The following is a 27,743-nucleotide window of genomic DNA, read 5'->3' as shown; positions in this document are numbered from 1 at the left end:
TTTGCACATGAGCTTTTTTGGCGCCCTAAACTTATAAGTTGCCATCATTTTGAACAAGGCCAAATTATCTATTATCTAACAAATCTATCTTTCATTGTGGTTACTTAAGCTAACACTTATAAATATTTTAAGCCATTTTTTTGTTTGTCACGGAAAAAAAATCCACTTTTAAAAGTAGTTAATCGATGGGTGATAGAATAGAAGTTTTATGATGATAATATTAGTCACATGATCAATAATTTTGGAACAAAATGATGCTATATATCTCGATGATTTGTACCAAAATCCAAATGGCATTGAATAAAAAAAAATGATAATACCATAGGCTATATATATTGTGATACAATGTTTCAATATTACATATACGCATACCCAATATGGTTGCTATTGGGGGCATTCACCTTGAATTCTGAATGTAAAAGGGAATGTTATATTTGTTGATTCATTAATACAGATATTGAAAAATGAAATTAAATTCCCCCTTCATTGAATCGAGACACCGCCTAGACACGGTTTCTTTGTTGGTACTCACTCACTTTATGATGTGAATCGTTTTTGGTTCTCTAGATATAAAGGCCTTGCTGAATTAATGTTTCAAAATAAATGTCAAGAATAAAATGCGATAGTTGAAGATACTTTTCATAGAACAGACAGAAATTATTGTAGACAAATAAATTTCCTATAGAAGAAAAAAAGGTGCTTGCTTGGTCATGTTACCATGGAAAAATGAAAATCAGACATTAAAACAGTCAGTCTTGAATCATCGAACCACAAAAATTTAGTTTTCATTTTTGAATGGTTCAAGTAACACGTTTCCACCTTTCTTCATTGACTACGGAAATTGATGTCCAAACAAAACTGCCAACACGATTCAAATGATGGAAAATTTGACAGGAAGCAGGGATAATATTTGCCATAAAACCCAGATGAATTTTGAAGATACTGAACACATTTTTACAGTGTTTTCGGCGATGAACGAAATGCGAAAAATTGGACAACTGTGTGATATTACTTTGGAAGTTGCGGGAACAAAAATCCTTGCTCACAAAGTGGTTCTGGCTGCCAACAGTGCATATTTTAATGCAATGTTTAATTGTAAGTAATGATTTGAAAAAAAAATTTTCCTTTCCTAAGTCAAGTTTGGTATCTTTAGCTGAAATGATGGAAAAAAGCATGTCGCACATAGAAATCGGTGAAATCGATCCAATTGCAATGAAATTATTAATCGAATTTATTTATACGGGTCAATTGACCATCACCGAAGCGAATGTTTTGAATCTATTACCAGCTTCAAGTTTATTACAATTAATAATTATTCGTGAAACATGCTGCCAATTTCTTCGAAATCAATTACAACCGTCCAATTGTTTGGGCATAAGAAAATTTGCTGATACTCATAGTTGTCAAGAGCTTCAAGTTTGTTCGCTTAAATATGCTCTCGATAATTTTCAAGAAGTTTCATTGACTGAAGAATTTTTATCACTTTCATACGAAGACATAATTAGTTTAATTTCGGATAATCATTTAAATGTGGCCGATGAAGAAACTGTTTACGATGCAACTATTCGTTGGATTAAACATGATTCTAAATCAAGAGAAATACATTTCTCCACCCTTTTAAGTCATGTAAGACTTCCATTGATTGAACGAAATTTTTTGATCAATCAGATACTTGTTGAACCATTTGTTCGTGAGAATAATCAAGCTAAAGATTTAGTCATTGAAGCCATGAAATATCATCTGAGTTTCGAAAATCGATCGGGCAATTCTCCTCGAACACAACATCGTAAACCGGTTGGTTTGACAGAATTTATCTTTGCTATCGGCGGTGGTTCACTTTTTACCACACATAACGAATGTGAATTTTTTGATCCAAGAGATAATACTTGGCTCGAATTCACGCCCACAAATCAACGAAGATCTCGAGCTGGTGTAGCCTGTTTGAACAGATATATTTATGTGATTGGTGGTTATAATAATGGATCAAAAACATTGTCTTCTGTAGAGTTTTTTGACCCATTGACAAATGTTTGGACTGATACAACTGCAATGGGAACCAAACGTAGTTGTCATGGTGTTGCCGAACTCAACAACATTATTTATGCCGTCGGTGGATATGATGGTAGCTGTAATTTTCAAATTCACTTAATTATTTTATTGAAAAAAATGGATTTTTTTTTCTAGGAATCAACTGCTTGAGCAGCGCAGAACGATTCGATCCTTTAATGTCTGCTTGGTTTTCCGTTAATTCATTGGAAATTAAACGTCGTTATACTAGATTGATGGCATTGAATGGCAGTCTATATGTGATTGGAGGATTTGATGGCGCTAATCATTTAGCTTCAGTTGAACGTTATGATCCAAGGGTATTTATTAATATTAACTTATTATTCATATTTTAATTTCGATTAATATTATTCTCTTTTTTTCAAATAATCACAGGAAGGAAAATGGATAGCAGTAGCACCGATGTTAAGCCGAAGAAGTAGTTGCGGTGCATCAGTTTTGGATAACAAAATTTATGTTGTCGGTGGCAATGATGGAACATTGTGCATGTCTAGTGCCGAACGATATGATCCGATACGAAACGCTTGGGAAAATATATCATCAATGCAAAATCGACGAAGCACTCATGAATTAGTCGAAATAAATGGATTACTTTATGCTCTAGGCGGAAATGATGGTAGTAATAGTTTAAATGCAGTTGAATTCTATACACCTGAAGATAATAAATGGTCAATGACTAATTCAATGATTTTACGACGAAGTGGTCTAGGAGCTGTTAAACTTGAATGCTGTGATCTTCGAAATTCATTAATAGAATCGTCCAATTTGGAAAAGTCTTCGCCATATTCTTCCCTTATTTCAACAAAATCTTTGGATCTTAATTTCAAAGAAAGTAGTGTTAGTAGCAATGATGATAAACCAATTTAATTTAAATCAAAAACTTTATAGAGAAAGATAGAATTCTCGCTAAATGCACAAATTACGAAGTAAAAAATCAAAATTGGATTTTTTTTTATTTATATTTTTACTGTAGAAAAAAGAATCTAACAAACTTTTTATTTTTGTAGCTATTGATTGATTTAGAATAATAAACAGAATTGATATTTTTTTTCAATTACATTATTTTGCAAAAATATCTGACTAAATTATGATTATTTATTTTTTGCCCTGAATTTCGGACGGTTTGATATCGAAATCTCTGCTTGCAATGTTCAATAACAATGATTGGGCATCCAGATAAACTCGGTTCTGCGATTGTGAAATCGTTTCGGCAATGTGTTGAGCAGCACGAATTTTTCTCAATTTTAGATAACCTGGATTCTTGGAAATGGCATCACCTAAGTAAAATCGGAGAGAAAAAAAAACAGAGCTCAGGAAAATAAAAATTCAAATGATTTGATTTGTTAGTGAAGCAAACATGGTCATCAGATTACTAAAGAAATAAAAAAATCATTTTTGATTAAATCCAATTCGAATGTTTATCAATCTAGTTCAACAACCAGGATAAGAATGAATCATATATAACTATGAATACATTCCCCATCCAAAACCATTTGGTCAAGATTGATAATTTTTTTTTTGTAGTCTGCCCTTTACAGCATTAAAATTGATTATACATCCTACAGTTTTAACGCCAAGATATCAGACCTCAAATCAGATATGAAAAAGCTATGAAAAAAATGCCATTAAAGTTCATCATAAGACCATTTGAAAATAAAAATTATTGAAAATAAAAATTTGTCATTATTGTGAAAAGGATATCATTCGAGCGGCTTCGGCTTCACCCTCAGCTTGTACAATTTTTTGTTGTTTTTCCTGTATGGCTTTTTCAACTAAAAATTGGGCACGTTGAGCTTCTTGTTGGGCAACTTGTTTAGCTTCGACAGCATGTGAATATTCTCGGCCAAAACTCAATTCGGTAAGAGAAACATCGTCCAGAATAATATGAAAATCTTTTGCACGATCAATTAATTGTTTACGAACCAAAAGCGATACTTGTTGACGTTGAGTAATCAATTGGGAAGCATTAAATTTAGCCACAACACTTTTTAAAACTTCATTACAAATTGAAGGCAAAACACGTTCATCAAAATCTGTTCCCAAAACCCGATATATATGTGGAAGTTTTGAAGCATCCGGACGAGCTAAAACACGCAATGATATATTAACCATTTGTAAATCTTTACTACCAGTAGGTGAAGAATATTGTTGCGGCTTTGATCGAATATCATAAATTACAGGCCATTGAAACCAAGGAATGCTATTAGGTACAAAAATTAATTTTAGCTCATGTTTAGAGATTTTTTTACTTACCGAAAATGCAATCCTTCAGCATAAACACCTTGTTGAACACCGCTAATACGGCTAAAAATTATAGCTCGATGACCACCATCAACTAATCGAAATTACATAATTTTATCATTCAACGAAAAAATTTTATTAAAATTTGTACAAACCTGTATAAACTGATTGAGTAGCAGCATAACCAAGACCACCAGCGGCTAACAATAATTTGGCACCAAGACCAAGACCAGATGGAGCCTTACCACCGAATTTTCCCATGAAATCACCAAGTTTTTCAGCCATGATAAATGAAGATTATTAAATGAAAATTGGAACGGGCAAAAAAAAATTGTCAAAGGACAGAATGTGAAATGCTTCAAGATGTGATGAAATTGAGAACATGTGTTCTTCAAATAATGTTCAAATAGAACGTATCACGAAGAAAACATGCCCTTTTTTTTGGCAAAATTAATTTTTCATTGATTTTTTAAAAATGGCATCCTTATTAAAAGTGCGATTTTTGATTCAGAAAGGATTTTTGAATTCAACTGTAAAATTTTTAAGCAGTAATTCATCTACTGTTGCAAGTACATCCGAACAAGAATCAGCCGATTTGACTAAATTAAGTTCGGAAGAAATCAATAAACGATTAATGACTTTTTTCGATGTTCCTGAAAATTGGACTAAAGGAGAGGTTAAATCTGGTAAAATAAATTGATAGATTAATCGATTAAAATAATTAATTATTTATTTAAATAGGAAGAGGTTGGCGAATCGAAGAACTTCGTATCAAGAGTAATAGTGATTTACATAAATTATGGTACATATTATATAAAGAACGAAACATGTTGATGACAATGGAACAAGCTGCTAAAGATGAAGTAGAAAATATGATTAGTCCAGAAAGATTGTTCAAAGTGGAAGATGGTATGAAAAATATTGAAGAAGTTGTAAAGGAAAGAAATCGAGCTTATTGGCAGCTTGAAGTTGGTGACAGTAATCCGGTTGAAAGACGTAGAGTTTTTCGTCGAGATTTATTTGGCCGTTGGCGAATGATTGCCTCTTCCGAACATCTTATACCATATTGGATGAACAATGAATGGAGAAAATTTAATGCTCCCGGTTTTGGTGCCGATGTTATCAATTTTAATCGACGTCTTAATGAAAATCGATTAAAACGACGAATATCACAATTATCTAAACAACAATTCTATTGTCAACAATTATTGAAACGATTTCCAAATATTGACATTGATTATTTACAAGAACGTTTTCCGGAAATCAATATCAAACATTTAATGGATAATAATAATGAATATACTATTCAAACTCGAACTGCTCGATTTAATCAAATTTTTTACCATAAAAAGAAAGATCTTTGAATAACATTGTTTTTTATTTAATGTTCAATCTTCTGTATAGTTATTAAACAAATTGTATCATTAATTATTATTAATAAAAAATATTAAGATGAATTATTTTTTTCTTCTTTTAATTACAAAAAAGAATTTCAGTTTGTTTACTGAAATTAATCAAGAGTAAAATGTCACAAAAAAAAATGTTTTTTGCAAATGATTACAAAAGACTATTTATGGCGATGATTATGATGATGATGATGATGATGATGATGATGAAGATGATGATGATAATGATTACAAAATTGATTAATCAAACATTATCCATTATCCAAGCACCACAATAATTATTCAAACCTATCAATGCTTTTGTATGTTTTATCACTGTTTCGATTGCCACTTTTTGAGTACCTGAACTAAGATTGACTATGGCATTATTTAAACGTTGACAAACGGTTTCACGATCTAAATGATTTAGATATTTAGTTGCTTCGCTAGGATCAGAGAATGCAATAAAAAACCATGCTTCTTCTAACATTTTCTTATTGATTTCTTTTGATGCTGAATCGGCATCCAATTTTTGTGCCAAAGAATTCAATTCTTTACCAAACATTAAAATCATTTTGAAACGATCAACGTTATCATTAGACGAATGAATATTATTTGATGTATGATTTACATCATTATTATTATGTACCGAATTATCTTCCAATTGATTGGGGAAATTGCTTGGTAGATCTTCATTATCATCAGAATTAATGTCTAGGTCCATTTTTATTTCTGAATTTCCATTACAATCATTTCCATTGGCCGAAAATGGAAGATCATCGTTTCCACATACAAATTCAATAAATTGTCGACATTTCAAAGCGAATAAAAGATTATGATCATCTTGTAACACTGTTGGATAAAGCCGATTTGTTGTTTGTATAGCTTCACCGATTTTACCACTCAATACTAATTGCTGTATTTTGAGCCTTTGTTTTACATTCTGAATGTTTTCGACAAATGGAATTTGGGTATATTCCGAGAAGACTTGTGCTGTGGAACAATAGCCATTATGTATGAGCCATGATTGTACCAAATTATGAATCATTGGTTGCCATTCAGTGTGATTCACTGGGAAAAGATTTATAGAGGTTGTCACCTTATTTCTTAACTTGAATATATCTTGTTCGATATCGTAACAAAATGGCTTGATACCGAAATTCGCTTCCAATTCTTCACCAGGCGTTTGAAGGCCAACTGTTGGAAACAATGGTACTTGAGGCAAATCCACAAAAGCAACTCCAAGATTATGGCCATTTTTAGTGTAGAAACAAAGATTTTTGATTAGATTATAGCCACAACCGATTATATCACCTGTGGTGAATGTAGGTCCATAAGGTTGACCAGTACCGGAGCTATTGAATGAATGGCCATCATCACCGTGATAACCGTATGACTGTTTGTCCCAACCAGGTAAACGTTGCATATTAACACCTTGAGCTGCCAGACCAATACCCATGTATCCATCCCGACCTTTTGAAACGATTTTAACTTCATAATAATAAAGTAGACAGGAAAGAGGTATAGGATTCGAAGCTCGAATAGCGGCAGCATCTTTATGCGTTTTACCCACACCTTTATAAAGAACTTTTAGGCCATCTTCCGATAATGTTATATAATTGGCTTTATCTTTGGAAGACCATTGCTTCGGTATTTGATCTAGATCGGTATATGGATAAAGTTTTTTCAGCCGAGCAATCTGTTCAGCATTAAGATGATTGGGCATATTGACAGGTGATGATGATCGAGATGAAGATGAATCCATTATCACCTCTCTTACCAAAGGATTATTCGACATTCAAATTTTTTTTTTGAGATTCTTTATGAAAATTAAAACTCAAAAATATTGACTAAATGATGGAATTATTGTTATTATTAGAAAAAAAAATTCCAAATTATCTAAATACGCTTAATGATGAGAATGGTTAACAACAAGAAGCGTAGCTGTCTATTGTTCCGAGTATTTTTTTTCCCTTCTTATTGACTGCTACTTTCTTGCATTCGATAATGATGTCGTTGCTGGTGATTTTGATGCAATTTATGCATATATAGATTTTATGAACGGTTTTCAAACTTCGCTGAATCATTTTCATTTGAGTTGTTTTTTCAATTTTTTTTTTTGATTATTTTTTAAAAAGGTCTTAATCTTAAACTTTCAATCGTTTCATTCGTAATCAAAAATGCCTGCTGAAAATCTTGAAGATGAAAGTTTAGCTAAAAATCCAAATTTGGAATTAGCTCAATGGCTTTTTTTATTGACCATCGAAGATAATGCGGCTATTCGACAGAATCTTATGGATGCCATTGTTCAAAATGACATGGCACCTTTCTATAAAATGGTTAGTTTTTAACATTTTTTATTCATAAATTGTTTATAGAATTATTTTTTCCAAAAGGTTTGTGAAACTCTAAAATGGCCAATTAACGAAGAACTTTATGAAAAAATGAAAAAGAAAAATGATGAAAAAATTAAAGAATTTGATTTTGCTATCGAAGATGCGGAAAAAAATCTCGGTGAAATGGAAGTTCGTGAAGCTAATCTTGCCAAAGCTGAATATTATAGTTTGATTGGCGATAAAGAAAATACAATGTCTGCTTTTCGAAAAACATATGATAAAACAGTGTCGTTGGGACATCGTTTAGACCTATTGTTTCACATTATTCGTATCGGTCTTTTTTATTTGGATCATAAATTAATTGCTACCAATATTGAAAAAGCGAAAGAACTCATTGAAGAAGGTGGCGACTGGGATCGTCGAAATCGATTACGTGTCTATCAAGGTTTTTATTGCATCACTATTCGTGATTTTCAACAAGCTGCATCACTTTTTTTGGACACAATTTCGACTTTCACTTGCTATGAACTTTGTGATTACAAAACTTTTGTAGCCTATACTGTCATTACTGCAATGATTTCTTTGCCCAGAGTTCAACTCCGAAAAAATGTCATCAAAGGTGCTGAAATCCTGGAAGTACTTCATGGTAATCCTGAATTGCGAGAATTTTTATTCTCGCTATACGAATGCAATTATAGTAAATTTTTTGAAAAACTTTGCTGGATCGAATACTTTATGAAAAAAGATCGATTGTTTCAGCCACATTTTCGATTCTACATTCGCGAAATGCGTATCCTTGCCTATAATCAATTATTGGAATCGTATCGAAGTTTGGAACTTAAATATATGGCCGATGCTTTCGGTGTGACTGTCAATTTTATCGATCAAGAATTGGCTCGTTTTATCGCTGCTGGAAGACTTTTTTGTAAAATCGATAAAGTCAACGGTATTGTCGAGACCAATAGACCGGATGCAAAAAATCATCAGTATCAAGCATGCATTAAACATGGCGATATTCTATTAAATCGAATTCAGAAATTGAGTCGAGTTATCAATATATAAAAGGGACACATTGAAAATATTCTTTTATCTAAAAAATAAAATATCCTTTTCAAAAGATATACAATATTTAATATATTTATTCAGAGTGAGAATGAAAGAGAGAGAAAAGAAACAATCTTTGAATTTTTTCATTTATCACAGTGGTGATTTTCGAAAAGAAAAGAATTGGCGTTTGGCCAGCTTTGAAATATGATATTTTGTTTTGGCTATCATTCCATACCAAAAAAAATACGAAATTACTGATGACTGTTTCGTTTGATAATCTGGACGGTTCTATTCTGGTCATGAGATTGTTGAATATTCGAATTGTTGTTGGCTTTTTTCAAAGCTTTTAATGCTCTATTTACAATGAAAGAATCTTTTAGCCATTCTTTTGCTTGATCAGGATCGGATTTTTCTTTCAAAAATGATGTTAGCGTAGTTGATGATGATGATGATGATGTTTGTGATGGCTCAACAATTGAAGTAAAAAATTCATTCATATCATATTGATAGTCATTCGTATGAATTTCCATTGATTCTCGATTTTGTTTATTATTATTATTATCAGTAGTATCCATGCATTTCGACAATAGTACTTGTTGGATAGTTTGATCGACTGATGTCGAATTCATCAAACTAGATTGTGGTTGTTGTTGCTGTTGTAGAATACTAACCTGATTAGTACCATTATGAACAATACCAATTATTTGACAATTATTATTAATCAATTGAGTAGGTTGATGATTTAAAATAGTTTCATTTCGATCATTCATCGCTATTCCTGCAAGTATAGCCTGTGCATTGATATTATTGTCCAAAGCAATGATTTCGCATTCTTGTTCTTCTTGAGGTTGTTGTTGTTGTATAACTTCTTCATATTCAACATTATTAGCTGAAATTAATAATGAATAGAAATTTTTAATCAAAATGTTTCAATTATAAACTATATAACTTACCTTCAAATGGAGAATCGATTGAAGAGTTATAAAATAGTGGATTATTTGTCGATGCAACCTGTAAGCTTAGATTAGGTTGACAGATATTCGGTGAATTTTGTTGTTGTGGTATTAATATGCATTCATTTTGATTTGCTATCAATATTGTTGTCGGTACTAAAACACTGACATTAGGAAACGTTGCTGCGGCTACCTGATATGATCCAACCAAATCGTTGTTTGTTGGCAAAATCATTTGTACAGGTTCAGCGACTGTCGTTTTTTGTACAAAAGTTGGTGAATGATGATCATTCATCAAACCATTTGATACTTGTAGATTTTGTGCAGGTAATAAAACAATCTGTGCAGTTTGTGACATTGTGTTATTTAAATGATCTTGTTGTTGTTGTTGTTGTTGATTAGTGGGACAATTATAATATTCAACATTCAAATGATTTTCTTCGTTATGATTCATAGGAGGATTAGAGGCAATCAAAGTGATTCCATAAGGATTAGAAATCGTTGCTGTTGTAGGAATTTGATGCAGTTGTTGTTGTTGATGATTATTTTGTTGATGACGATGATTATGATGATGATGATGATGGCCAATATAACGATTATTTGGCATAATATAATCTAATACAAATTATTCGACGACGACTTTATTGTTGTCGATGATATTTCGAATATAAATTCATTCATCGATATAACTAAATAGAATTTTAGAAAAAAAATCATATAAAAGTAAAAGTTGAAATAAGGAAAAAAATTTTGATTTAGATTTTTTGTCAATAAAGCCAAAATACTCACATTTACATGAGGCGACCGGATTTTGAATGAACAAAAATTTATTTTCAAAAAAAATCAATTAATTCTTCAACAACAATTAACAAAAACCAGAATATATAACAATTATATTCATTATTATCATCATCATCATTGATTCAATAAAACTCACAAAAACAATGAACATGACATCGCTTTTGTATTCCTGGTTGTGTGTGTATTCTTTTTTCTTTTTTGCTTCAGATGTAATGTATATATTAATTACATGATGATGATGACTTATGAACACTTGCTTGAAATTTTGTTTTGTCTCTTTTTTATTTTTTTTTAATCACCAACACACAAACAGAAAACTATAAATACATCCCACAATATTTTTCTTTAGTTCTAAAACACTGTCACATTATTAGGAAAATTAACAAATTTTTTATTTATTTGTGTTGTTGATTAGAAATGAGAAATGAGTTACAACAACAACAACAAAAAATGAGCAAATGTATCAATATCATTGAATATTATCCATTTAGTATATAAACAAATATACAACAAACAAACGAAACAAAAAACTAGGCGCCAACCAATATACATATAATAATGATAATAATTTTTTTTCTCGCTAAAATTTTTTCTTCAAAATCAATTTTGAATGACTGATAAGTGATAATGCTTCTATATTCTGCTAATATAGATTTCTATATATATTCTATCCATTTACATGTATATATGCAAGAAGCGAGCTCGCAAAGCAGCATATTCCATATGTTGTATACACATGTTGTTTTCGTCGTATACAAATGTGCTACTTCTTTTTTTTCAAATTTTAATTTCTTTTTTCTTTTTTTTTGTTGAAATAATAATTTTGAGAAAATTGAAAAATCTTTTCCCGGTATAGTGATTTAGGAAAAAAAACGTTAAAAGATCGAAAAAAAATCAGATAAAATGTCACCACTTAAAGGTAATCATCATATCATGAATATAATTTCATAATTATCAAATGTTTATATTGTTTCAAGAATTATACAATACAAATTATGAAGATTTACCGACTCTTGATTCTGATTGTATGGATTACAAAAATGATGGCGCTTCGTTTCAACTTCCCGAAAAGATTGGTCATTTTTCCTCTGATTTATGTAAAAAAACTCGATCTAGAGAGATGCGATTCGATGAATCTAATTTATCATATCTTCATCTACCTCAGTCATGCGATTACATCTCTTTAGATTTAACCGAAGGATATAATCATTTTAAACATATCAATTGGTCGAATGCTAGCCTTGATAAATTGGATGAAATGCTTAAATGGATTTTAAAAAATCTCCGTTCCTTGGAAAGAGGTGATCAAACCAAACCGTTAGATTTCGATTTCATCACTCAAAGAGGAGTGTTTACACGAATTATGTGTACACCATTTGTAAACGATGAATGGCATATTGGATTTTCTAAATTCAAAGGAACAATTTATATATGTCCATTTTTCAATGATCATGATGAAAATGAAAGAAATTTTCAACGTTTAAATATGGCTTCTTATGGTGGTTATCGATTTGAACATTATATAACCAAGTCCAAATATGAGGATACATATAGTAATTGTGATGATTTTTCTTCAACATTACATGAGTATTCGGCTGTACTCAAATCGAAAATCAATTCTATTAATAATCCGAATGGATATTCATTATTATATGTAGCCGAAGTAGATTGTTTGAAAGAAAATGAAACAGATTCTTCTCGTATGGAAAATTTTGTCGAAATAAAAACGACAAACAAAATTGATAGTCCTATACAGAATGATAATTTTCATCGTCATAAATCATGTAAATGGTGGGCTCAAAGTAAATTGGTAGCAATTGATCGAATAATTTGCGGATACAAAGAATATAATCTTACTACGGTTACATCGATTGAAACAATGAATGTTGATAGTATTGCACAACAAGCATTTAGATTTTGGAATCATAAAAATTGTTGGAATTTTTTGGAACATTTTTTATCATTGGCAAAGAATTTAATGAAAAATGAAAATGATCCTTCTAAGGTTTATTTGTTTAGTAAAGAACGATATTCAACAATTATCACATGTAAAAAATTGCTACATTCAGGTAATCTTTGCATTATTCCTGATTGGTATACAGATGCTTTTAAGGATATGAAAATTAATCAAAAGAAAAACGAATCAAATGTGAAATGAATACGATCAGTATAAGTATTTTTGAAAATATTAGTATTTTACATCCGGAACAATGTGGTTCATTTGCATATTCACCAATACATGTTGAAAATTCCATCAAATGAGCTACGTATGTTTGTTCTTGACTTCCTCTTAATAAATTTGATCCTGGTCCCGTTCCAAAAGCACCTATATATTATTATTGAGAGAAAAAAAATCACATTAATCCATTATTTGTATATAAAATGTATCCACATTTCAAAATAATTTAATTTACCAACATCATCGCCACCATGTGTAGCACTATCTAATGGTACGGCCGATAATTGTTTATAATCAGGTTGTTCTATTTTTGGAATATTGATAAAAATTATTAAAAAAAAAATTAAAATTTTAAATACAAATTTTCAAAATTATTACTGATTTGTTCTTTTGTAAATTCTCTTGAGCTATTATATCCAGGTCCGGTTGAATAAATTAAATTGGTAAAATTTTTTCCTTCTTTATCGGGATAACTACTGAAACCAAAAACATCTTCGGTAAATAAGGCATTACCACTATGTGTAAAACTATGCGAATGATCTGCTGTGACTATCATCAATGTTTCTTTATTTCCAAGTATTGATTGTGCTTTCATAATTGCATTTTCAAATGCCAATAGATCATTTAATGAATAATATGCTTGATTTAGGTGATGAGCTTTATCGATCTTGGCTCCTTCGACTAACAATAAGAATCCTTTTTTGTTCTTTTTTAAAATTTTCACAGCTGCTTCAGTCATCTCTGTTATTGTTGGTTCTGTTTCACTGGAATCATTTTTTAATTCTTTATGAAATTTCATATGGCTGCTGCTGAATGATCCAAACAGATAATCAATTTTGTTATAATCAGTAGCTAACAATTCTTTTCTTGTTGAAACAAATTTATATCTTTTGTTTTGTTTTTTCATATCTTCTTGCCATTGTTCGAACAAATTACGTCCATCTTTTCTTCCACCAGATTCTTTTCCTTCGGGTAGAAAGTGTTTTCTACCACCACCAAGCATTACTTGATAACCTTTATGATCTTCAACCAATTGTCGAGCAATATCTTTGCATCTTTTATCTTCAAAAGGTAATCCTGATTCAAAATGACGACTCGAAATATGAGCATATGTTCCAGCAGGTGTTGCATCTGTTACACTTGCCGTAGTAACAAATCCAACACTTTTACCTGTTGATCATTATTATTGATTTTTGAATGATTGTTGAATCATTTGGAATTATATTACCTGATTTAAGAGCCTTTTCATAGATCGTTTCCGCACCGTTTTCTAGCATCAATGAACAATCTGTACTTTTAAAAGGCACTCTTCCATTCACACCAATCGTGCCATAATTTGCTTTCACTCCGGAACAAAATGCAGTTGCAGTTCCGGCTGAATCTGGAACTGGAAAATCTATGTTGTATGTCTTTGAATTCAAAAGTTTAAAAAAAAATTAACAAATTCAAGTTAAATAACAATCTACATACCTTCATAACTGCTACATTATCCCATTTTTCAAAAGCTAAATTTTCACCATAATTACCTGTCAATTGTCGTTTAAGTAATCGAGCAGCCGAAATGGATGGAAAACCCATTCCATCACCAAGAAAAAGAATAGCATTTTTAGCTTGTTTGATTTCATTAGCATGAACAAACTTTTTCGAATAATACAATGTTTTTTTAGTCAATTTTCTCCAATATTGAGGATCCTCTGGAACTGCACAAAAAATACGATTTACAATGTAAAAAGTTACGAAAAAAATTAATAAAAATTTCATTATCGATTCGTTAATAACAAAAAAGATTAATGACTGAAAAGCAACAAAAATAACATAATTACCAATGAATTTATATATTTAAATATTTTTCAAGAATGTCTATAATTCAATAAACATTTAATCTTATATTGTTATAAAACGGTTATCATTATTATTTAAAAAAAAATTATTTAAAATTTATTACAACGCTTAGAAAATAATTTAATACAATTCAATTCAATTTGATTTTAATCAATTAAAGATCATAAAATAGTATTCATAATTAAGAATCAGTTGATTTTGTTGTAAAAATCTGATTTAAATAAACTAATTAATTTCATTAAAAATGTAATAAAATTGCACAATTAAACAATCAAAGGTAAAAAAAAACATTTAATTACATTAATTATCATTATTATTATTATTAAATGATGTGACGTCAACATTGAAAATTCTGGTCAAAATTTTTCAAATGTATGCTGATCAAATATATTCAATTTGTTGACACAGTTGTCTAAACAACATGATGATTATTCCATTGATGATTTTTTTTAGCCTTGAATATTTTGAAACAAAACAAAAAATCATTTCCGATCTTGACATTGATCAAAAATGTTATGTTTAAAAAATATTCTAATACATTTTGGCCTGAAATGTTATCAATTTATTTTTGTCATTATTTTGATACTTTATTTTTGGTTTTTTACCAATGAAAAACATAAAAATCCAATTCAACTATGTTCAGATAATCAAAATTCGATTGATATTAATCTTCAAAAATTGATGATCAGTGGATCGAAAATTGATCATGCAAAAATATTATTAATATCTGAGGCTCGAAGCGGATCAACTTTTCTTGGTGATTTATTACATTATGCAATTGAATCAAGTTATTATAGTTTTGAACCATTGGTTGGAGCTAAACGTAATCCATATGAATATAAAAAAATTATAGACAATATTTTTGATTGTCAATTTGATTCCAATTCATATTTGAAACCAATGTATTGGAAAATTCAATATTTAAAATGGAATAGATTACTAATGAAAATCGTTGGTTTCGATCAATATGAAAATGATGATATTCATTTGTTTAACAAAACAATTCATCAAATAATATGTCAATCAAGTTCGGCTATAATTATCAAAACTATACGTTTTACATTAAAAAATTTATCATCGTTAATTTTGTCTAAATCAAGTATGATATTTATTTAGTTCAAAATTTATGAATAATTTAGTTTTTTTTGCCCACAGTAAATAACATGAAGATAATCTTTCTTGTTAGAGATCCTAGAGCTGTAATGAGTTCTAGATATAAATTATCATGGTGTCTTCATAATGAAAATTGTACAGATTCTCGAGTATTATGTGATCGTATTCAAGCTAATATCGAATCATTAAAAATGATTAAAAATTCAATGAAAAACATATCAATCATATTATTACGTTATGAAGATTTAATTGGCGATATTTGGAAATCAACAAATAGTTTGTTCAAATTTTTAGAAATTGTTCCCAACCCTTCACTTGATCAATGGATACGAAAACATACTTTGGCTAATGATTTTCTATTAAATCCACATTCAACATATAGAAATATCAAATCACAGCAAACGATTGGATGGAGAGAAAATCTTTCATATGAAGATTTACTTGACATACAATACGATTGTTCAGATGTAATGAACGAATTAGGATATCGACTAACTAATTATCGTTCAATCAAATCAAAATTCCAAACCATTTTCGAGGTAGTTAGCTTTGATTTTCCATTAAAAATTTATTCTCTGTAATAAAAAATAAACTGACAATGAATTGAATTGATGAATGATGTTGTTGATAACGACGGTATGTGGTGGTGGCCAGTTTTTTTCAGTTGTATTTCCTTAAAAAAATATATAAACCTGTTTAAAAGAAAATGAAATCAATACAAACACTCTAATAATGTATGTTCTTTTTTTTCTACATTGAAATCCTTAAGTGTCAATATTCTTTTAAATATGAATTCCAATTACGAATGAATGAATGAATGAAACAAAAACAAAAATTAACTCATTCCATTCGATTGAACACCAACCATGATTAAAAAATATTAGACTGGCAATTGATTGGATGATTGTTTTTTGTTTTTTCTCACAAATTTCAAAATTTATCAACAATTTTTTTCAATGTCGATTCTCAAGGAAATCGATTGATTGTAATACGATTAAACATCACATATTATCAATATAAGCCAATCGTTTGAAGACATGTTTTAGTGATTTTTTTTATTGAATAAATGAAATGATAAGTTGTCAAAAGTGGAATAAAAAGACGACAAAGACAATAATTGACTATATTTAAAGTTTGTTTTGGTGATTGAAATTTTTTTCTTTTTTTTTTGTGTTCGGTTGTTTTACCTATTTGAATTTTGCAATGAATTTGACGGAATTGAATTGGATCATTTCATTGATCATAATCTTGATATCCATTACGAATGGTAAATTGATAATATTATATTCTTTGAAAATTTATATTATTTTTTTAAATATCATTGATTTAAGTTCATGGTCATAGAGAGAAAAAAAGCTATGAAGAAGAATGTGAAAATGAAGAGGAAATGGTCGAACTATGTGCTCGAGATTTTCTCATTTATACAAATGAAACAATGGCTGAAACAGAAACTGAAATGGATACATTTTGCAGGTTATTAATCAATTAATTTTGTAAATTTTTTGCTCATTTTAATCTCCACAATGTAGAATCTACAAAGACAAAGAAAGATGTCTTCGTGATCATTCGAACAAATGTCTTTCTCATTCGGCTAATCAAGCAATTATGGAATTGATTCGAACCATATCGAACAAGAATAGAGCAATTTGTTCAAGTAAACAACGACGAAACGTACAGATTCGTTCAAATCGATGCTTAAATCAGCAACGATCACAGAAACCAAATTATTGTTATAATAAATTTGTTCAACGAATTCATGGCATTCATCAATATGGACAAGAGGAAAAGATTCCAATAATTTGTTGGTAAGAATTTTTAAATGATTGAAATTTTCTGTCAAAAATATCTAAACATCATTTTTTTTCAAACAATTAGCAATTATCATGAATTTTTGACCTGTTTTCGAAATCAGTTAAAAACATGCGCTCATGATTTGATTAATAATCTGTTAAGATTAATACAAAATTATTCTGGTGAAACATTGAACTATGTTTGTCGTGAATATAAGAATTCAAACAAATGTCAAAATATAGGTTTAATCAAAGATGATGATGATATTATAAATGAAACTCGACCACAAACATTTTTTTCATTATTGGTAAAAATATATCTCAGTTAAACAAAGTAATGGCTTAAAGATGGTATGATTCATATTATAATTTTTTAGTTGATTTATTATATGATAAACATATTATCTTACAATTATTTTTAAAAAAGAAAACACCAAAGAGTATCGAAATTTTTTAATAATAAAAAAATATTACAATCAATTCATTTTTCTTCGTTTGAATCGAGAAGATCTTGTATGATTTGCTATTCCTTCTTTCCCATCATTATCATCATAATCATTGTCATTATCATGTTCAGAATTATTGGAATGATGTTCATTGTTGTCATCAATATCGTTAATATTGTTTTGAGATTGCTCTGTGGCAATGGTGCATAATCCTGTTGGATAATCTTCATCATCTTCATCCTCTTCTTCGTCATCATCATCATCTTCTTCTTTAAGAAAATGATGGGATTCATCTTCATAATAATCGCCATCTTCATTATTGGTACACGATTTAAGTGATGATCGTGTCATCTCCATAGTTATATAAGACTTGACATCGTCCGGTATTTGTTCACATTTATAAAGAAGATGTAATCGAAATTTAGTGACATTTTTGGAAGAATAAATTTTTTTGCAATAATTGCATTGGTATTGTCGGCGATCTATTTTTTTTAAAAAATAAGAATGATTAAACCAACAAAGTGATATCATATAATACTTACCTTGATGTGAGACCAACGAAAAATGCTTCCAGATTGGTATTTTGATTTGGGTCCAAGTTTTCAATGGAGATTCATAGAAGGAATTGTTGATTTTGTGTCTTATACTTAACGGTATTTTATCACATCTTTCAAGAAGATGTTCACGGCATTTGGTGGCATTTTTGTTAGCATAATTCATACAACAATAGATACATTGTATGACAGTTTTATCTTTAAACAGATTATGATATTATAGTTTTATTTTACAATTAATTCAAAATTACTTACCATCATCGTTGATGATGCAAAAATGTTCCCATATTGTAGAACGTTTTTGTTTGTTGTAAGAATCAATATAATCCTGACTGAATGTTGAACGCATTTCGATTCGTACCTCTTCGTCTATCTTACGACATTTGAACGCCAAATGTTCTCGACATTTAGTGGCATTTTTCGATGAATATTCAATACCTTATGTTCATTATCCGATTTTAATGAAAATAACAAATTTAATTGAACTTAAATACTTACCACAAAATATGCAATTGATGGAAATTTTACCATCTTTCTCAGAATTGATGAAATAATTCCAAACAGTATATTTCGAACCAGTTGGTGGCGAATTATAACGACGAGGTTTTGAGCTTTTGATTTCATCCGGTGCTTTATCACATTTTTCATTAATGTGTTCCCGGCATTTGCTTGCATTCATGTTACGATATGCGAAACATTTTCCACAATAATTACATTCAACACTTTTTTCTCCATCAGTATCGGCCAATACGGTGAAATGATTCCAAATAGCAGCTCGTTTTTCGACTTTTGAAGGAGCTTTTTCGGACCCAAAAAACAAGACAAATTAAAAGTAAATTTTTCATTTGAATTTGGATTACCTGGTTCGTTATCGCTGACAATCAACACTCTTCGTCGTTCATTGGATAGTTCGCTAAATTTTATATTACATTCATCAATTAGATTGAAACATAATTGTATTTTTCGTTGCAGATCATCCATCTCTCGTTTATCAGGTTCTTCGACGGCTTTTACCATATCAAGTCGTAATAATAATTCAATCAGTTTAGCTTGATGTTGTACTTGTGATTGCAAAATGGCAAACTTTTCCTGAGTTGAAGTCAATTCTTTTTTTAGATTTTCATTTTCGATGACAAGATTTTCTGAATCTTTCAAAAATTCTACACCATCTTGACTTATGTTTTTAACATTAATAAATTCCAATTGTATATTGGAATTATTATTGATGGCTAAAATTTCTTCAGCATTTTCATTCATGATAATATTTTCTTCAATACATTCTTCATTTTGATTGTTAAGATCTTCGACTTTTATCTGAAATTAAAAGAAAAACATCTATTGCATAAGGATCATTATCATTTCATTGATTTTTTACCGAAATATTTTTATCCATGTTTTTTTTTATAATAAAAATTCATCTGCTATAGCAACAAAATTAAATCAGAATAATACACACAGAGATAAATAATTTGCGTAACGTTACCCGTGAACTGTACTGTTAAAAAAGACTAAATTATTTAACTTTGACCAGAATCGAATAATTCCCGCTATTTGAAAAAAATTCAATCAAATTTCTGAGATGTTTCCGAAAAAATTTTGGTGTGGAAAGGTTCGCGTGAAAACTGCTCAAAAAAAAAAAAAAAAAAAAAAAAATAGCAAACATTGCTGTGTGCGACAACACAAAAAATAGTGATTTCGCTTTTGATCATAGAATTTTTTTCAACAACCATACGTAAATGACGTTTTCGAATTTCAGAATCGAAATTCTAAATTTTTATTATTTTTTGTTTCTAATTGTCGATAATTAACCTAAATATTAGAAATGGAATCTGAACAGGTATGTTTCTTATAAATAAATTAACCAATTTCATTTGATGGCAACTTGTTCTATTTTTAAGGAATCAAATTTAGATTCTAATATTCAAAAATTTATCTCTATTCTTCGTCAATTTGATTATTCATCGTATATTGGACCTCAAAAAGAATTGGTCTGTTTTTGTGAACGTAATTTCCATATGACAGATTTATATGTGATTGAACAGGTATGTTTCATTCTTTTCTGTTATTTTATTCCATTATTTATGTTTATTTAGTTCATTCGTCAAATGAATTATTATTCACATATTGATATCGATACGGAAAGTGCCAATGAAATACTACAAAGACTTTCATCTAATCTGGAAGAAAATTTCAAACAAGCAATCGTGAAGAATTTATTGGCCATGAAATTAGATAAACAACACCAACAGTCACATGGTAAATAATATTGCTAGTTCATTGTTATGATTTTTAAAAATTATTTTTTCATCATCAACAATATAATAGCATTGATCACCTCCGTCAAACATGTTGAATGTAAACGTCTAGATTCCGAAAACAATCAGTTCCTGATAAATTTTGATACCAACAATCCTAATGTCGATAATAATGAAACAAATGGTCAGCTGTCTTTTGTTATGAATAGAGAACAAATGAAAAATATCTGTGATGAAATGGACAAAATTCGTCAGCAATTATTCAATTCGGTTGAATAGAAATGATCATGCTTTTTTCCAAATGAATTGTTTAATCGCGTTCTTTGCTTTGTCACTTACAAAAACATGTAATCATGTCTTTACATCATGAATTACACACATTCTATCCATATGAATTCCTTACAATTACTATTCAATTGTTAAATATCCGATTACCTTCGAAATGTCATACTACACATGTTCAAATACGCAAGTCCTGACATTCAGATCAAGAATGATGATTGAGTTTATTTTTAAAATCTTTTATTCATTTGATTTCCTTAAAGAATACCATTCTTTAAGACTTCCCAATTGAACAGTGGCCAAAAAAAAACCTCATACACAATTAATAAAAAAAAACATCGGGACAAAAGAAACAATTATAATAGGTCATGATCATTTTGTCATTTAAAAGCAAAAAAAAATTCCAATCAAAAATTTCGAAAGCAAATTGTTTTTTTTTGTTTCAACAACAGATTAAAATTCGAAACTTTTCAAATCGATGACCATTAATCGATATTTATTTTTATTTTATCAATAATAAATCTGCATATCTAAGATACAAAAAACATTATGATAACAAATTATGAATGAATTTTTTTAAATCATTATCATCAATGGCAATGAATCGGATAGCCATATTTTTGATGAAGCTAATTTATTAATTAAAAAATTGGTTAAATTTTCATTAATATCATGTTGTTGTTTTGTTATTTGATGGCGCATGATCGACATTGATTCGTAGTGGTCGTGCTGGTTTGGTCTGGTTCATTGGTGAAAAACTATCCGTTCGTATTTGTGTGTGTGTGTGGTGTTAAAAAAGCATGCATGCAATTAAATTATGAATGACACTGAATGCCCTTCAACGTATATGCCTGTTTTTTGTTGAATGCAACTCACCAAATAAAAAAAAAATTTCTTTATAAATCAGTTAGAAAGAAATTGTGTATAGTTTTAGTATCGCCTTCTGTCTTTTCCGCCACCGGTTGTGCCGTCTTGTATTCGTGTGTACATTTGTGGTTTTTTTTTGAAGGTAAAATAAAGAGACAAATTCATTCATTTGCCTTAAATTTATTCGAGTCATAACGACATTCACATTTATACCCTAAACTCATTCACCGATACATACAAAACATCACTAACATTCACATTGTTCCCATTCATTCATAGCCATACATACAGAGCACACCCGCACCATCAGTGATCTTTAAATTTAAAAAATTTTTTGCTCACATTTCGTTCCAAATTATTCTGATTAATCTAGAATTTTAAGTCAAATCTCCCGATTGAATAATAAAAATGCCATTCGACGCTACATCATTTGCCAAGGATTTTATTGCCGGTGGTGTTTCGGCCGCAATCTCAAAAACCGCCGTAGCTCCAATCGAACGTGTCAAGCTTTTGCTTCAAGTTCAACATGCATCCAAGCAAATCGCCGCAGATAAACATTATAAAGGTATGATAATATAAAGTAATCTATTCATTTCTCTTATTAAATATTTTATTTATGAAAATCAGGTATCATCGACGCTTTCGTTCGAATCCCAAAGGAGCAAGGATTTCTTTCACTATGGAGAGGCAACTTTGCCAATGTCATTCGATATTTCCCCACACAAGCTTTGAACTTTGCGTTTAAAGATAAATTCAAGCAAATATTCTTGGATGGTGTCGATAAGAAAAAACAGTTCTGGCGATACTTTGCCGGTAATTTAGCTTCTGGTGGAGCAGCTGGTGCTTCTTCACTTTGCTTTGTTTATCCACTTGATTTTGCTCGTACCCGTCTTGGTGCCGATATCGGTAAAGGACCAAATGAAAGACAATTCAAAGGTCTTGGCGATTGTCTTGTTAAAGTTTTCAAAAGTGATGGTTTAATGGGTTTATATCGAGGATTCAGCGTCTCCGTTCAAGGTGAATACAATCTATAAATAGAGCTATTGTAACTAGTGTACTCATATTTATTCAATATTTAGGTATCATTATATACCGAGCCGCATACTTTGGTTTCTTCGATACTGCAAAAGGAATGTTGCCTAATCCTAAAACTACACCAATCGTCATTTCCTGGATGATTGCTCAGGCTGTAACAACTGTATCTGGCATTATTTCTTATCCATTCGATACTGTCCGACGACGTATGATGATGCAATCTGGTCTTTCAGCTGGCGATAGAATGTACAGAAATACTGCTCACTGTTGGGTCAAAATTGCTAGAACCGAAGGCCCGAAAGCTTTTTTCAAAGGCGCTTTGTCAAACGTTTTCCGTGGTACGGGTGGTGCATTCGTCCTTGTGCTTTATGATGAAATTAAAGCTCTCATTGTCTAAAATGAATCTTGGTCTTTATGGTAAATTCGTGGGCAAATTCTATGTGAAAATAGTGAATGATTTGTTTAGTTTTTTTTTAAAGAAAGATTCGCATTAGGAACACCATCTATAATAATTTCCTCATTTAAATTATTTTAAATTTTAATAAATTCCGAAAAAAATAAATATACAAATAAAAATTATTTAAAACGTTGGAAATATGTTTTTGCTTCGATCCATTTGTGCTTAGGAAACCGTATCGGTAATGACCATTTTTTGGCGACTAGAATTTCAAAAAACACAAATCATTAGCAGGAAAAAAAAATTAAATGCTAATGATTACTTATGTTATTCTGTCGTCGATCATTTTCCAATTGATCCAGTTGACTGTTCATGATTTCCTGATCGATAAATTTCGACAACATTGTTGTAGACATTTCCTGTTTCAAAATATTTAGATTATCATCATTGTTGAAACAGCAAACAATCAGTGTGGGAAAAAGAATCTGTTTCAAACGATTATCGCTAAAATAGTCGAATGGCAGTGAACATAATTGTTGTACGACGGTTGGTCTTTGTCCTGATTGCAGCAATGTCTATTAATTGATAAATGCGATAAAAAAAATGAAATGTCGTCATACCAAAAATGATCATGCATCAGTCAGATGAAACTCACTTGATTATCATTATTAAGCACGACAAAATTTCCAATCAACAAAATGACTTCATTGAGCAAATCTGAATTGTTCAGATGATGTGAGCAATACCAAATCAAATAGCTACAAATGTGTCGTATCTGTAAAGAAAGTCCTTCACTTCCTAAAATCGACTGAAATGATATCATTAATTAAAGATTTTTAAGAAAATGTCGAAACATATTGAAATAAATTTTTTTTGATCATTACCTGAATTAGGTTAATATCAAGTAACATTAAATAGTTGAAAAAGCGTATTATTTCTAATGCAACATTCAATGTATGATCAGGCACAATTGCCGGAACTTTTTCTTCACGAACAGGAGCACCGGAATGTAATAGAAATCCATATAGCAATGATACAGTACCGCAAAGTTGTGTAACCTTAAGCGTTAACATGAATTGAGTTCCATCATGTTTCAAATTGACGCCATAAGCAATTTCATGGAAATCATCGGACGATGATAAGTTAAGCAATTTAGCCAAAGAACTAGAAAATGTAATTATCTGTTTGATAAATAATGATTGCTGAGGCAATTCATTTATCGAACCACGAAATGATGTTAAAATCATGGAAAGTTTGTCCACAACGCCTATGAGTACCAGATAACTATAAATTTATGTATTTAAAAAAATGATAAATTATGATTATCATAAAATGGATAAAGGTTTACTTGAATATTTCTTTAAGATGTGTACGAATAAATCGCGTTGTTTCATCATCGTTATTATCGTTATTACATGAATAATGGGCAAAAATCTGATCAAATGATGTGGAAAATAGTTCACATAACGCTCCAACCACAGGATCATAAGGAAACGATGTCACATTGGAATTATTGTTACAGCTGTTAACGCATAGCTAAATAGATATAGAGAGACAATTTTTAGTTGTGATAAAAGCTACAATCAGATAATAGCTCACATTGATACGATGATAAAAAATCTCTTGAACAGTGATTATGTTTTGAGAACGAAAAAAATACCTACAGATTCGAAAATCCGATCGACATAATTGTCTATATAAAACGATCAGTTTGGTATTTGCATTATCAGTCAATGATGTTGGACGCTCAGCAGAACTGTTCATTATTCGTGAAAGAATTTTGGTGAACAACGATAGTCCACCGATTCGATAAAAATACAGAGCATTTAATGAATTAGTTTTAAATAATTTATCAAGTTCAAATAAGAATCGTTCAAAACTACGAATCATATCTATCGGCCATTGGCCACTGATTCTATCATTCGAATTCAATGTACCAAGATCTTTGATTATTTTGGCAAGTTTTTGTTTTGATTCTTTTGAAATATTTTCAATTTCTGAATTTTGAACATCTTTTTCAAGATTAAATGTTTTTTCAAAATCTACAGCTTTATTAACCAATTTTTGTTTAAGTTTTTTGGATTTTTTCTTCGCTTGTTTCAATTTTTCGCTGTCACAATCCTGGAATGATTTCAAATAATCATCATTGCCATCACCAAGAGCTTGAGCATCAATTATAAATTTTAGATTAAAATTTTCCAATTCCTCTGGACTAGGAATTTTTCCATCATTTTGTTTGATTATAGCGTCATTGTGTCTTTTACCCCTCAAATGTCCAAATAGGTAAACTTCTGATTTGATAATTACTTTACAGAGGGCACACATTTTAACCGTATCATAAGGCACACAGACTAATGCCTCATCACTGGTACTTGAAGATTTTTTCACCGATAATTCTAATGCTTTTTGACGAATTTGTTCCATATTTTCTTCATGTCTTCGTTTGCTTTCTTCTTGTTTGGCCAGAATCTTTTTCTGTAGTTCTTCTTTTTCGGCAGCATGTAATGCATTTAGCGCTGATATCTTTGATTTTCGATCCAACTCTTTTTGAAATGCTAATTCAAGACGTTCTTTTTCCTTTTCCTGAAATTGTCGTTGAATTTTCATTACTTTTAGCTTTCGTTGTTCTTTAAGTTTTTCAATTCTGGCCTGTTTTTCGGCTTCGATTGCTTTTCGTCTTTCCTCGAATGCTTTTTCTTTCGATGCTTTTTCTTCCAATTTTCTTTGTCGTTCTTCTTGTAAATCTTGTAATCTTGATTCATGAACTTTTTCTTTGCTAAAAATTTCATGCTTTTTTGTATCCGCTCCCAATGAATTAATAAACAATATTTCACTAACTTTTTCATCTTCATCATGAGCTTTTCGAACAATTTTATTTATTTGTTCTTGTCGTTTTTTTCCCGCTTTTTGTAATCTCATCTCCATAGATAATCTTAGCTGTATCTGTTGTTCTTCTTTTTGAGCTTTGATTTCTTCAACTTTTTTGAATATATCTTTGAATTTTTCCGCTCTTTTTTCCAACAATTTTTCCCTTGCTTCTTGTGCTTTTGCCTGTTTTTCTTCTTGTTTTTTTAACGTATCACCAACAGGGCGACGTCGTGATGGCGATGAGAATTTTTCATGAAATTTAAGAACACGACATGGTGCGCGATTATCGCCGACCATATTACCACTGTCCATTCGATTATTATGATGAATGGACAAATTAGCATTATGTTTACTTGGTGAGCTATCATTATGGTCGATTATTTTCAATTCGGTGACCTTATTTCGTTGCCGATAACGGACAACTTGAAAACCATCATCATCAAGAAACGGTTTTGATGAAACAATATTCGGCATACTATAGCGATGATTTTTGCTCGTATTGTAAATTGTATCATTTTTATTTACATGTGTCATATCACTTTGATGGTCCGAATGAACACTGGATATAAGATCATTGCTAGAAAAAAAGACATTTGTTAACAACAAAATTCTTAATTATAAACAATCATAAACAATACCCATTTTCATATTTCGGAAGTATTGTTTCAAAATTATCGGATTTGATAAGTAAGCTCTCTCCGATAATGGAATTTGATGATATCGTTGAGTCATCATCATTTTCAGCAGCATCGATTTTTTTCACTTTAAGCTCTTCGTCGTTCTGATGAAATTTTACCTTACTTTTTTCGTCATTCAAATAACATGAAAAAATTGATTTTTCCGGTAATCGTTTTCGTACTTCCCATGATACTGAACTTGGTCGTTGTGGTGTAGATTCAAGATCTTTGTTCAATTTCAACCATTCAATCAAAGATTCAAAATCACGAATATGATTTTGTAGATTAAGAATCACTTCACGGCATTCATCAATAGATTCATCTTCTTCACAATTCTGATAGATTTCATCAATAATACGATTTAAATGATCAAATAAAAATGTCCAATAACGTGAATGACGTTCAAAATCTCTTGATCTTCCTAAAGATACTGAACGTGTACGATTTATGGATTCTAATTTTACCATGATTAATAAAGAATTTGAAGATTCATTTAATTGATCATTCTGTGATCAGCTGATCATACGTTAGCAACAGAAAGACGTGGCGCTTCAGTTTGTAAACAGAACACACACACAAACACACGAATATTGAATTTTTTCTTGTGA

The 27,743-nt window shown here is 30.2% G+C and overlaps 14 protein-coding genes across 17 annotated transcripts; 8 read left to right on the top strand and 6 right to left on the bottom strand.

Moving 5' to 3' along the window:
- The first annotated feature begins 326 nt into the window (after positions 1-326).
- LOC113792859 (kelch-like protein 17) lies at positions 327-3,124 on the top strand. The gene is made up of 4 exons (XM_027342815.2): positions 327-1,095; positions 1,154-2,122; positions 2,185-2,366; positions 2,443-3,124. The coding sequence occupies exons 1-4, from the start codon at positions 876-878 to the stop codon at positions 2,932-2,934; spliced, it is 1,863 nt and encodes a 620-aa protein (XP_027198616.2). The 5' UTR covers positions 327-875; the 3' UTR covers positions 2,935-3,124.
- Phb2 (prohibitin 2) lies at positions 2,995-4,696 on the bottom strand. The gene is made up of 4 exons (XM_027342826.2): positions 4,464-4,696; positions 4,321-4,402; positions 3,769-4,267; positions 2,995-3,348 (listed from the first exon to the last, which is right to left on the bottom strand). Exons 1-4 carry the CDS (start codon positions 4,591-4,593, stop codon positions 3,163-3,165), a joined length of 897 nt encoding a protein of 298 aa, XP_027198627.1. The 5' UTR covers positions 4,594-4,696; the 3' UTR covers positions 2,995-3,162.
- A 2-nt stretch (positions 4,697-4,698) lies between these two features.
- On the top strand, positions 4,699-5,765 carry mRpL47 (mitochondrial ribosomal protein L47). The gene is made up of 2 exons (XM_027342827.2): positions 4,699-4,994; positions 5,050-5,765. The coding sequence occupies exons 1-2, from the start codon at positions 4,784-4,786 to the stop codon at positions 5,670-5,672; spliced, it is 834 nt and encodes a 277-aa protein (XP_027198628.2). The 5' UTR covers positions 4,699-4,783; the 3' UTR covers positions 5,673-5,765.
- RanBPM (Ran-binding protein M) lies at positions 5,661-7,641 on the bottom strand. Its single transcript, XM_027342819.2, has one exon. The coding sequence runs from the start codon at positions 7,489-7,491 to the stop codon at positions 5,959-5,961; it is 1,533 nt and encodes a 510-aa protein (XP_027198620.1). The 5' UTR covers positions 7,492-7,641; the 3' UTR covers positions 5,661-5,958.
- A 126-nt stretch (positions 7,642-7,767) lies between these two features.
- On the top strand, positions 7,768-9,155 carry Rpn7 (regulatory particle non-ATPase 7). Its single transcript, XM_027342824.2, has 2 exons — positions 7,768-8,032; positions 8,090-9,155. Exons 1-2 carry the CDS (start codon positions 7,874-7,876, stop codon positions 9,089-9,091), a joined length of 1,161 nt encoding a protein of 386 aa, XP_027198625.1. The 5' UTR covers positions 7,768-7,873; the 3' UTR covers positions 9,092-9,155.
- On the bottom strand, positions 9,095-10,959 carry LOC113792864 (uncharacterized). The gene is made up of 3 exons (XM_027342820.2): positions 10,819-10,959; positions 10,030-10,718; positions 9,095-9,965 (listed from the first exon to the last, which is right to left on the bottom strand). The coding sequence occupies exons 2-3, from the start codon at positions 10,634-10,636 to the stop codon at positions 9,328-9,330; spliced, it is 1,245 nt and encodes a 414-aa protein (XP_027198621.1). The 5' UTR covers positions 10,637-10,718; positions 10,819-10,959; the 3' UTR covers positions 9,095-9,327.
- Positions 10,960-11,394: 435 nt separating this feature from the next.
- Rai1 (Rat1 Interacting Protein 1) lies at positions 11,395-13,383 on the top strand. Its single transcript, XM_027342821.2, has 2 exons — positions 11,395-11,749; positions 11,808-13,383. The coding sequence occupies exons 1-2, from the start codon at positions 11,734-11,736 to the stop codon at positions 12,986-12,988; spliced, it is 1,197 nt and encodes a 398-aa protein (XP_027198622.2). The 5' UTR covers positions 11,395-11,733; the 3' UTR covers positions 12,989-13,383.
- LOC113792861 (alkaline phosphatase-like) lies at positions 12,805-14,822 on the bottom strand. Its single transcript, XM_027342818.2, has 5 exons — positions 14,480-14,822; positions 14,238-14,418; positions 13,388-14,179; positions 13,245-13,313; positions 12,805-13,156 (listed from the first exon to the last, which is right to left on the bottom strand). Exons 1-5 carry the CDS (start codon positions 14,768-14,770, stop codon positions 12,954-12,956), a joined length of 1,536 nt encoding a protein of 511 aa, XP_027198619.2. The 5' UTR covers positions 14,771-14,822; the 3' UTR covers positions 12,805-12,953.
- A 420-nt stretch (positions 14,823-15,242) lies between these two features.
- Positions 15,243-16,605, top strand: LOC113792871 (carbohydrate sulfotransferase 1-like). The gene is made up of 2 exons (XM_027342829.2): positions 15,243-15,950; positions 16,007-16,605. The coding sequence occupies exons 1-2, from the start codon at positions 15,362-15,364 to the stop codon at positions 16,543-16,545; spliced, it is 1,128 nt and encodes a 375-aa protein (XP_027198630.2). The 5' UTR covers positions 15,243-15,361; the 3' UTR covers positions 16,546-16,605.
- Positions 16,606-17,032: 427 nt separating this feature from the next.
- On the top strand, positions 17,033-18,238 carry LOC113792845 (uncharacterized). The gene is made up of 4 exons (XM_027342797.2): positions 17,033-17,231; positions 17,296-17,437; positions 17,494-17,769; positions 17,840-18,238. The coding sequence occupies exons 1-4, from the start codon at positions 17,168-17,170 to the stop codon at positions 18,081-18,083; spliced, it is 726 nt and encodes a 241-aa protein (XP_027198598.1). The 5' UTR covers positions 17,033-17,167; the 3' UTR covers positions 18,084-18,238.
- LOC113792843 (uncharacterized) lies at positions 18,112-20,393 on the bottom strand. Of its 3 annotated transcripts, none has more exons than XM_075823959.1 (7): positions 20,238-20,393; positions 20,130-20,175; positions 19,615-20,068; positions 19,253-19,552; positions 19,010-19,192; positions 18,743-18,952; positions 18,112-18,682 (listed from the first exon to the last, which is right to left on the bottom strand). In XM_075823959.1, the coding sequence occupies exons 2-7, from the start codon at positions 20,145-20,147 to the stop codon at positions 18,231-18,233; spliced, it is 1,617 nt and encodes a 538-aa protein (XP_075680074.1). In that variant the 5' UTR covers positions 20,148-20,175; positions 20,238-20,393; the 3' UTR covers positions 18,112-18,230. The 3 variants fall into 3 exon arrangements, with proteins under 3 accessions (XP_075680074.1, XP_075680081.1, XP_027198596.1); XM_075823966.1 differs by having other exon boundaries at positions 20,130-20,172; XM_027342795.2 differs by having other exon boundaries at positions 20,130-20,393.
- On the bottom strand, positions 20,337-27,726 carry LOC113792842 (S phase cyclin A-associated protein in the endoplasmic reticulum-like). Of its 2 annotated transcripts, XM_075823925.1 has the most exons (8): positions 27,097-27,726; positions 25,190-27,035; positions 24,939-25,126; positions 24,475-24,874; positions 24,246-24,398; positions 23,913-24,165; positions 23,749-23,852; positions 20,337-20,349 (listed from the first exon to the last, which is right to left on the bottom strand). In XM_075823925.1, exons 1-7 carry the CDS (start codon positions 27,600-27,602, stop codon positions 23,770-23,772), a joined length of 3,429 nt encoding a protein of 1,142 aa, XP_075680040.1. In that variant the 5' UTR covers positions 27,603-27,726; the 3' UTR covers positions 20,337-20,349; positions 23,749-23,769. The 2 variants fall into 2 exon arrangements, with proteins under 2 accessions (XP_075680040.1, XP_027198594.2); XM_027342793.2 differs by lacking the exon at positions 20,337-20,349 and having other exon boundaries at positions 23,706-23,852.
- LOC113792846 (uncharacterized) lies at positions 20,469-21,770 on the top strand. The gene is made up of 4 exons (XM_075824049.1): positions 20,469-20,591; positions 20,653-20,796; positions 20,848-21,010; positions 21,080-21,770. Exons 1-4 carry the CDS (start codon positions 20,577-20,579, stop codon positions 21,286-21,288), a joined length of 531 nt encoding a protein of 176 aa, XP_075680164.1. The 5' UTR covers positions 20,469-20,576; the 3' UTR covers positions 21,289-21,770.
- sesB (stress-sensitive B) lies at positions 22,320-23,788 on the top strand. Its single transcript, XM_027342796.2, has 3 exons — positions 22,320-22,723; positions 22,786-23,175; positions 23,238-23,788. Exons 1-3 carry the CDS (start codon positions 22,567-22,569, stop codon positions 23,588-23,590), a joined length of 900 nt encoding a protein of 299 aa, XP_027198597.1. The 5' UTR covers positions 22,320-22,566; the 3' UTR covers positions 23,591-23,788.
- Positions 27,727-27,743: the final 17 nt, after the last annotated feature.

This window comes from Dermatophagoides pteronyssinus, unplaced genomic scaffold (assembly GCF_027571235.1).
Source record: "Dermatophagoides pteronyssinus isolate colony J.1.1.1.1 unplaced genomic scaffold, Derpt_VIB-CSIC_2022.12 sq0001, whole genome shotgun sequence".
Lineage (NCBI taxonomy): Eukaryota > Metazoa > Arthropoda > Arachnida > Sarcoptiformes > Pyroglyphidae > Dermatophagoides > Dermatophagoides pteronyssinus.
This window is presented reverse-complemented; position numbering and strand designations above follow the sequence as displayed.

Excerpts from the sequence above, each read along its gene's own strand:
- LOC113792859 (XM_027342815.2), top strand. The coding sequence starts at position 876 with ATGATGGAAAATTTGACAGGAAGCAGGGATAATATTTGCCATAAAACC. Across the intron at positions 1,096-1,153 it reads TTTTAATGCAATGTTTAATT|CTGAAATGATGGAAAAAAGC; the intron begins GTAAGTAATGAT and ends TGGTATCTTTAG. Across the intron at positions 2,367-2,442 it reads TTGAACGTTATGATCCAAGG|GAAGGAAAATGGATAGCAGT; the intron begins GTATTTATTAAT and ends AAATAATCACAG.
- Phb2 (XM_027342826.2), bottom strand. The coding sequence starts at position 4,593 with ATGGCTGAAAAACTTGGTGATTTCATGGGAAAATTCGGTGGTAAGGCT. Across the intron at positions 4,403-4,463 it reads TACTCAATCAGTTTATACAG|TTGATGGTGGTCATCGAGCT; the intron begins GTTTGTACAAAT and ends AATTTCGATTAG. Across the intron at positions 4,268-4,320 it reads GCTGAAGGATTGCATTTTCG|CATTCCTTGGTTTCAATGGC; the intron begins GTAAGTAAAAAA and ends TGTACCTAATAG.
- mRpL47 (XM_027342827.2), top strand. The coding sequence starts at position 4,784 with ATGGCATCCTTATTAAAAGTGCGATTTTTGATTCAGAAAGGATTTTTG. Across the intron at positions 4,995-5,049 it reads TAAAGGAGAGGTTAAATCTG|GAAGAGGTTGGCGAATCGAA; the intron begins GTAAAATAAATT and ends TTATTTAAATAG.
- RanBPM (XM_027342819.2), bottom strand. The coding sequence starts at position 7,491 with ATGTCGAATAATCCTTTGGTAAGAGAGGTGATAATGGATTCATCTTCA.
- Rpn7 (XM_027342824.2), top strand. The coding sequence starts at position 7,874 with ATGCCTGCTGAAAATCTTGAAGATGAAAGTTTAGCTAAAAATCCAAAT. Across the intron at positions 8,033-8,089 it reads TGGCACCTTTCTATAAAATG|GTTTGTGAAACTCTAAAATG; the intron begins GTTAGTTTTTAA and ends TTTTTCCAAAAG.
- LOC113792864 (XM_027342820.2), bottom strand. The coding sequence starts at position 10,636 with ATGCCAAATAATCGTTATATTGGCCATCATCATCATCATCATAATCAT. Across the intron at positions 9,966-10,029 it reads AATCGATTCTCCATTTGAAG|CTAATAATGTTGAATATGAA; the intron begins GTAAGTTATATA and ends TATTAATTTCAG.
- LOC113792861 (XM_027342818.2), bottom strand. The coding sequence starts at position 14,770 with ATGAAATTTTTATTAATTTTTTTCGTAACTTTTTACATTGTAAATCGT. Across the intron at positions 14,180-14,237 it reads TGAAAAGGCTCTTAAATCAG|GTAAAAGTGTTGGATTTGTT; the intron begins GTAATATAATTC and ends AATGATCAACAG. Across the intron at positions 13,314-13,387 it reads ATTTACAAAAGAACAAATCA|AACAACCTGATTATAAACAA; the intron begins GTAATAATTTTG and ends TTCCAAAAATAG.
- LOC113792871 (XM_027342829.2), top strand. The coding sequence starts at position 15,362 with ATGTTATGTTTAAAAAATATTCTAATACATTTTGGCCTGAAATGTTAT. Across the intron at positions 15,951-16,006 it reads GTTAATTTTGTCTAAATCAA|TAAATAACATGAAGATAATC; the intron begins GTATGATATTTA and ends TTTTGCCCACAG.
- LOC113792845 (XM_027342797.2), top strand. The coding sequence starts at position 17,168 with ATGAATTTGACGGAATTGAATTGGATCATTTCATTGATCATAATCTTG. Across the intron at positions 17,232-17,295 it reads CTTGATATCCATTACGAATG|TTCATGGTCATAGAGAGAAA; the intron begins GTAAATTGATAA and ends CATTGATTTAAG. Across the intron at positions 17,438-17,493 it reads GAAATGGATACATTTTGCAG|AATCTACAAAGACAAAGAAA; the intron begins GTTATTAATCAA and ends TCCACAATGTAG.
- LOC113792843 (XM_027342795.2), bottom strand. Across the intron at positions 19,553-19,614 it reads TGTCAGCGATAACGAACCAG|CTCCTTCAAAAGTCGAAAAA; the intron begins GTAATCCAAATT and ends GGTCCGAAAAAG. Across the intron at positions 18,953-19,009 it reads TTGCATCATCAACGATGATG|ATAAAACTGTCATACAATGT; the intron begins GTAAGTAATTTT and ends ATCTGTTTAAAG.
- LOC113792846 (XM_075824049.1), top strand. Across the intron at positions 20,797-20,847 it reads ATTTATATGTGATTGAACAG|TTCATTCGTCAAATGAATTA; the intron begins GTATGTTTCATT and ends ATGTTTATTTAG. Across the intron at positions 21,011-21,079 it reads ACAACACCAACAGTCACATG|CATTGATCACCTCCGTCAAA; the intron begins GTAAATAATATT and ends ACAATATAATAG.
- sesB (XM_027342796.2), top strand. The coding sequence starts at position 22,567 with ATGCCATTCGACGCTACATCATTTGCCAAGGATTTTATTGCCGGTGGT. Across the intron at positions 22,724-22,785 it reads CGCAGATAAACATTATAAAG|GTATCATCGACGCTTTCGTT; the intron begins GTATGATAATAT and ends TATGAAAATCAG. Across the intron at positions 23,176-23,237 it reads ATTCAGCGTCTCCGTTCAAG|GTATCATTATATACCGAGCC; the intron begins GTGAATACAATC and ends TTCAATATTTAG.
- LOC113792842 (XM_075823925.1), bottom strand. The coding sequence starts at position 27,602 with ATGGTAAAATTAGAATCCATAAATCGTACACGTTCAGTATCTTTAGGA. Across the intron at positions 24,399-24,474 it reads TTGATATTAACCTAATTCAG|TCGATTTTAGGAAGTGAAGG; the intron begins GTAATGATCAAA and ends ATATCATTTCAG. Across the intron at positions 24,166-24,245 it reads TGCTTAATAATGATAATCAA|ACATTGCTGCAATCAGGACA; the intron begins GTGAGTTTCATC and ends ATCAATTAATAG.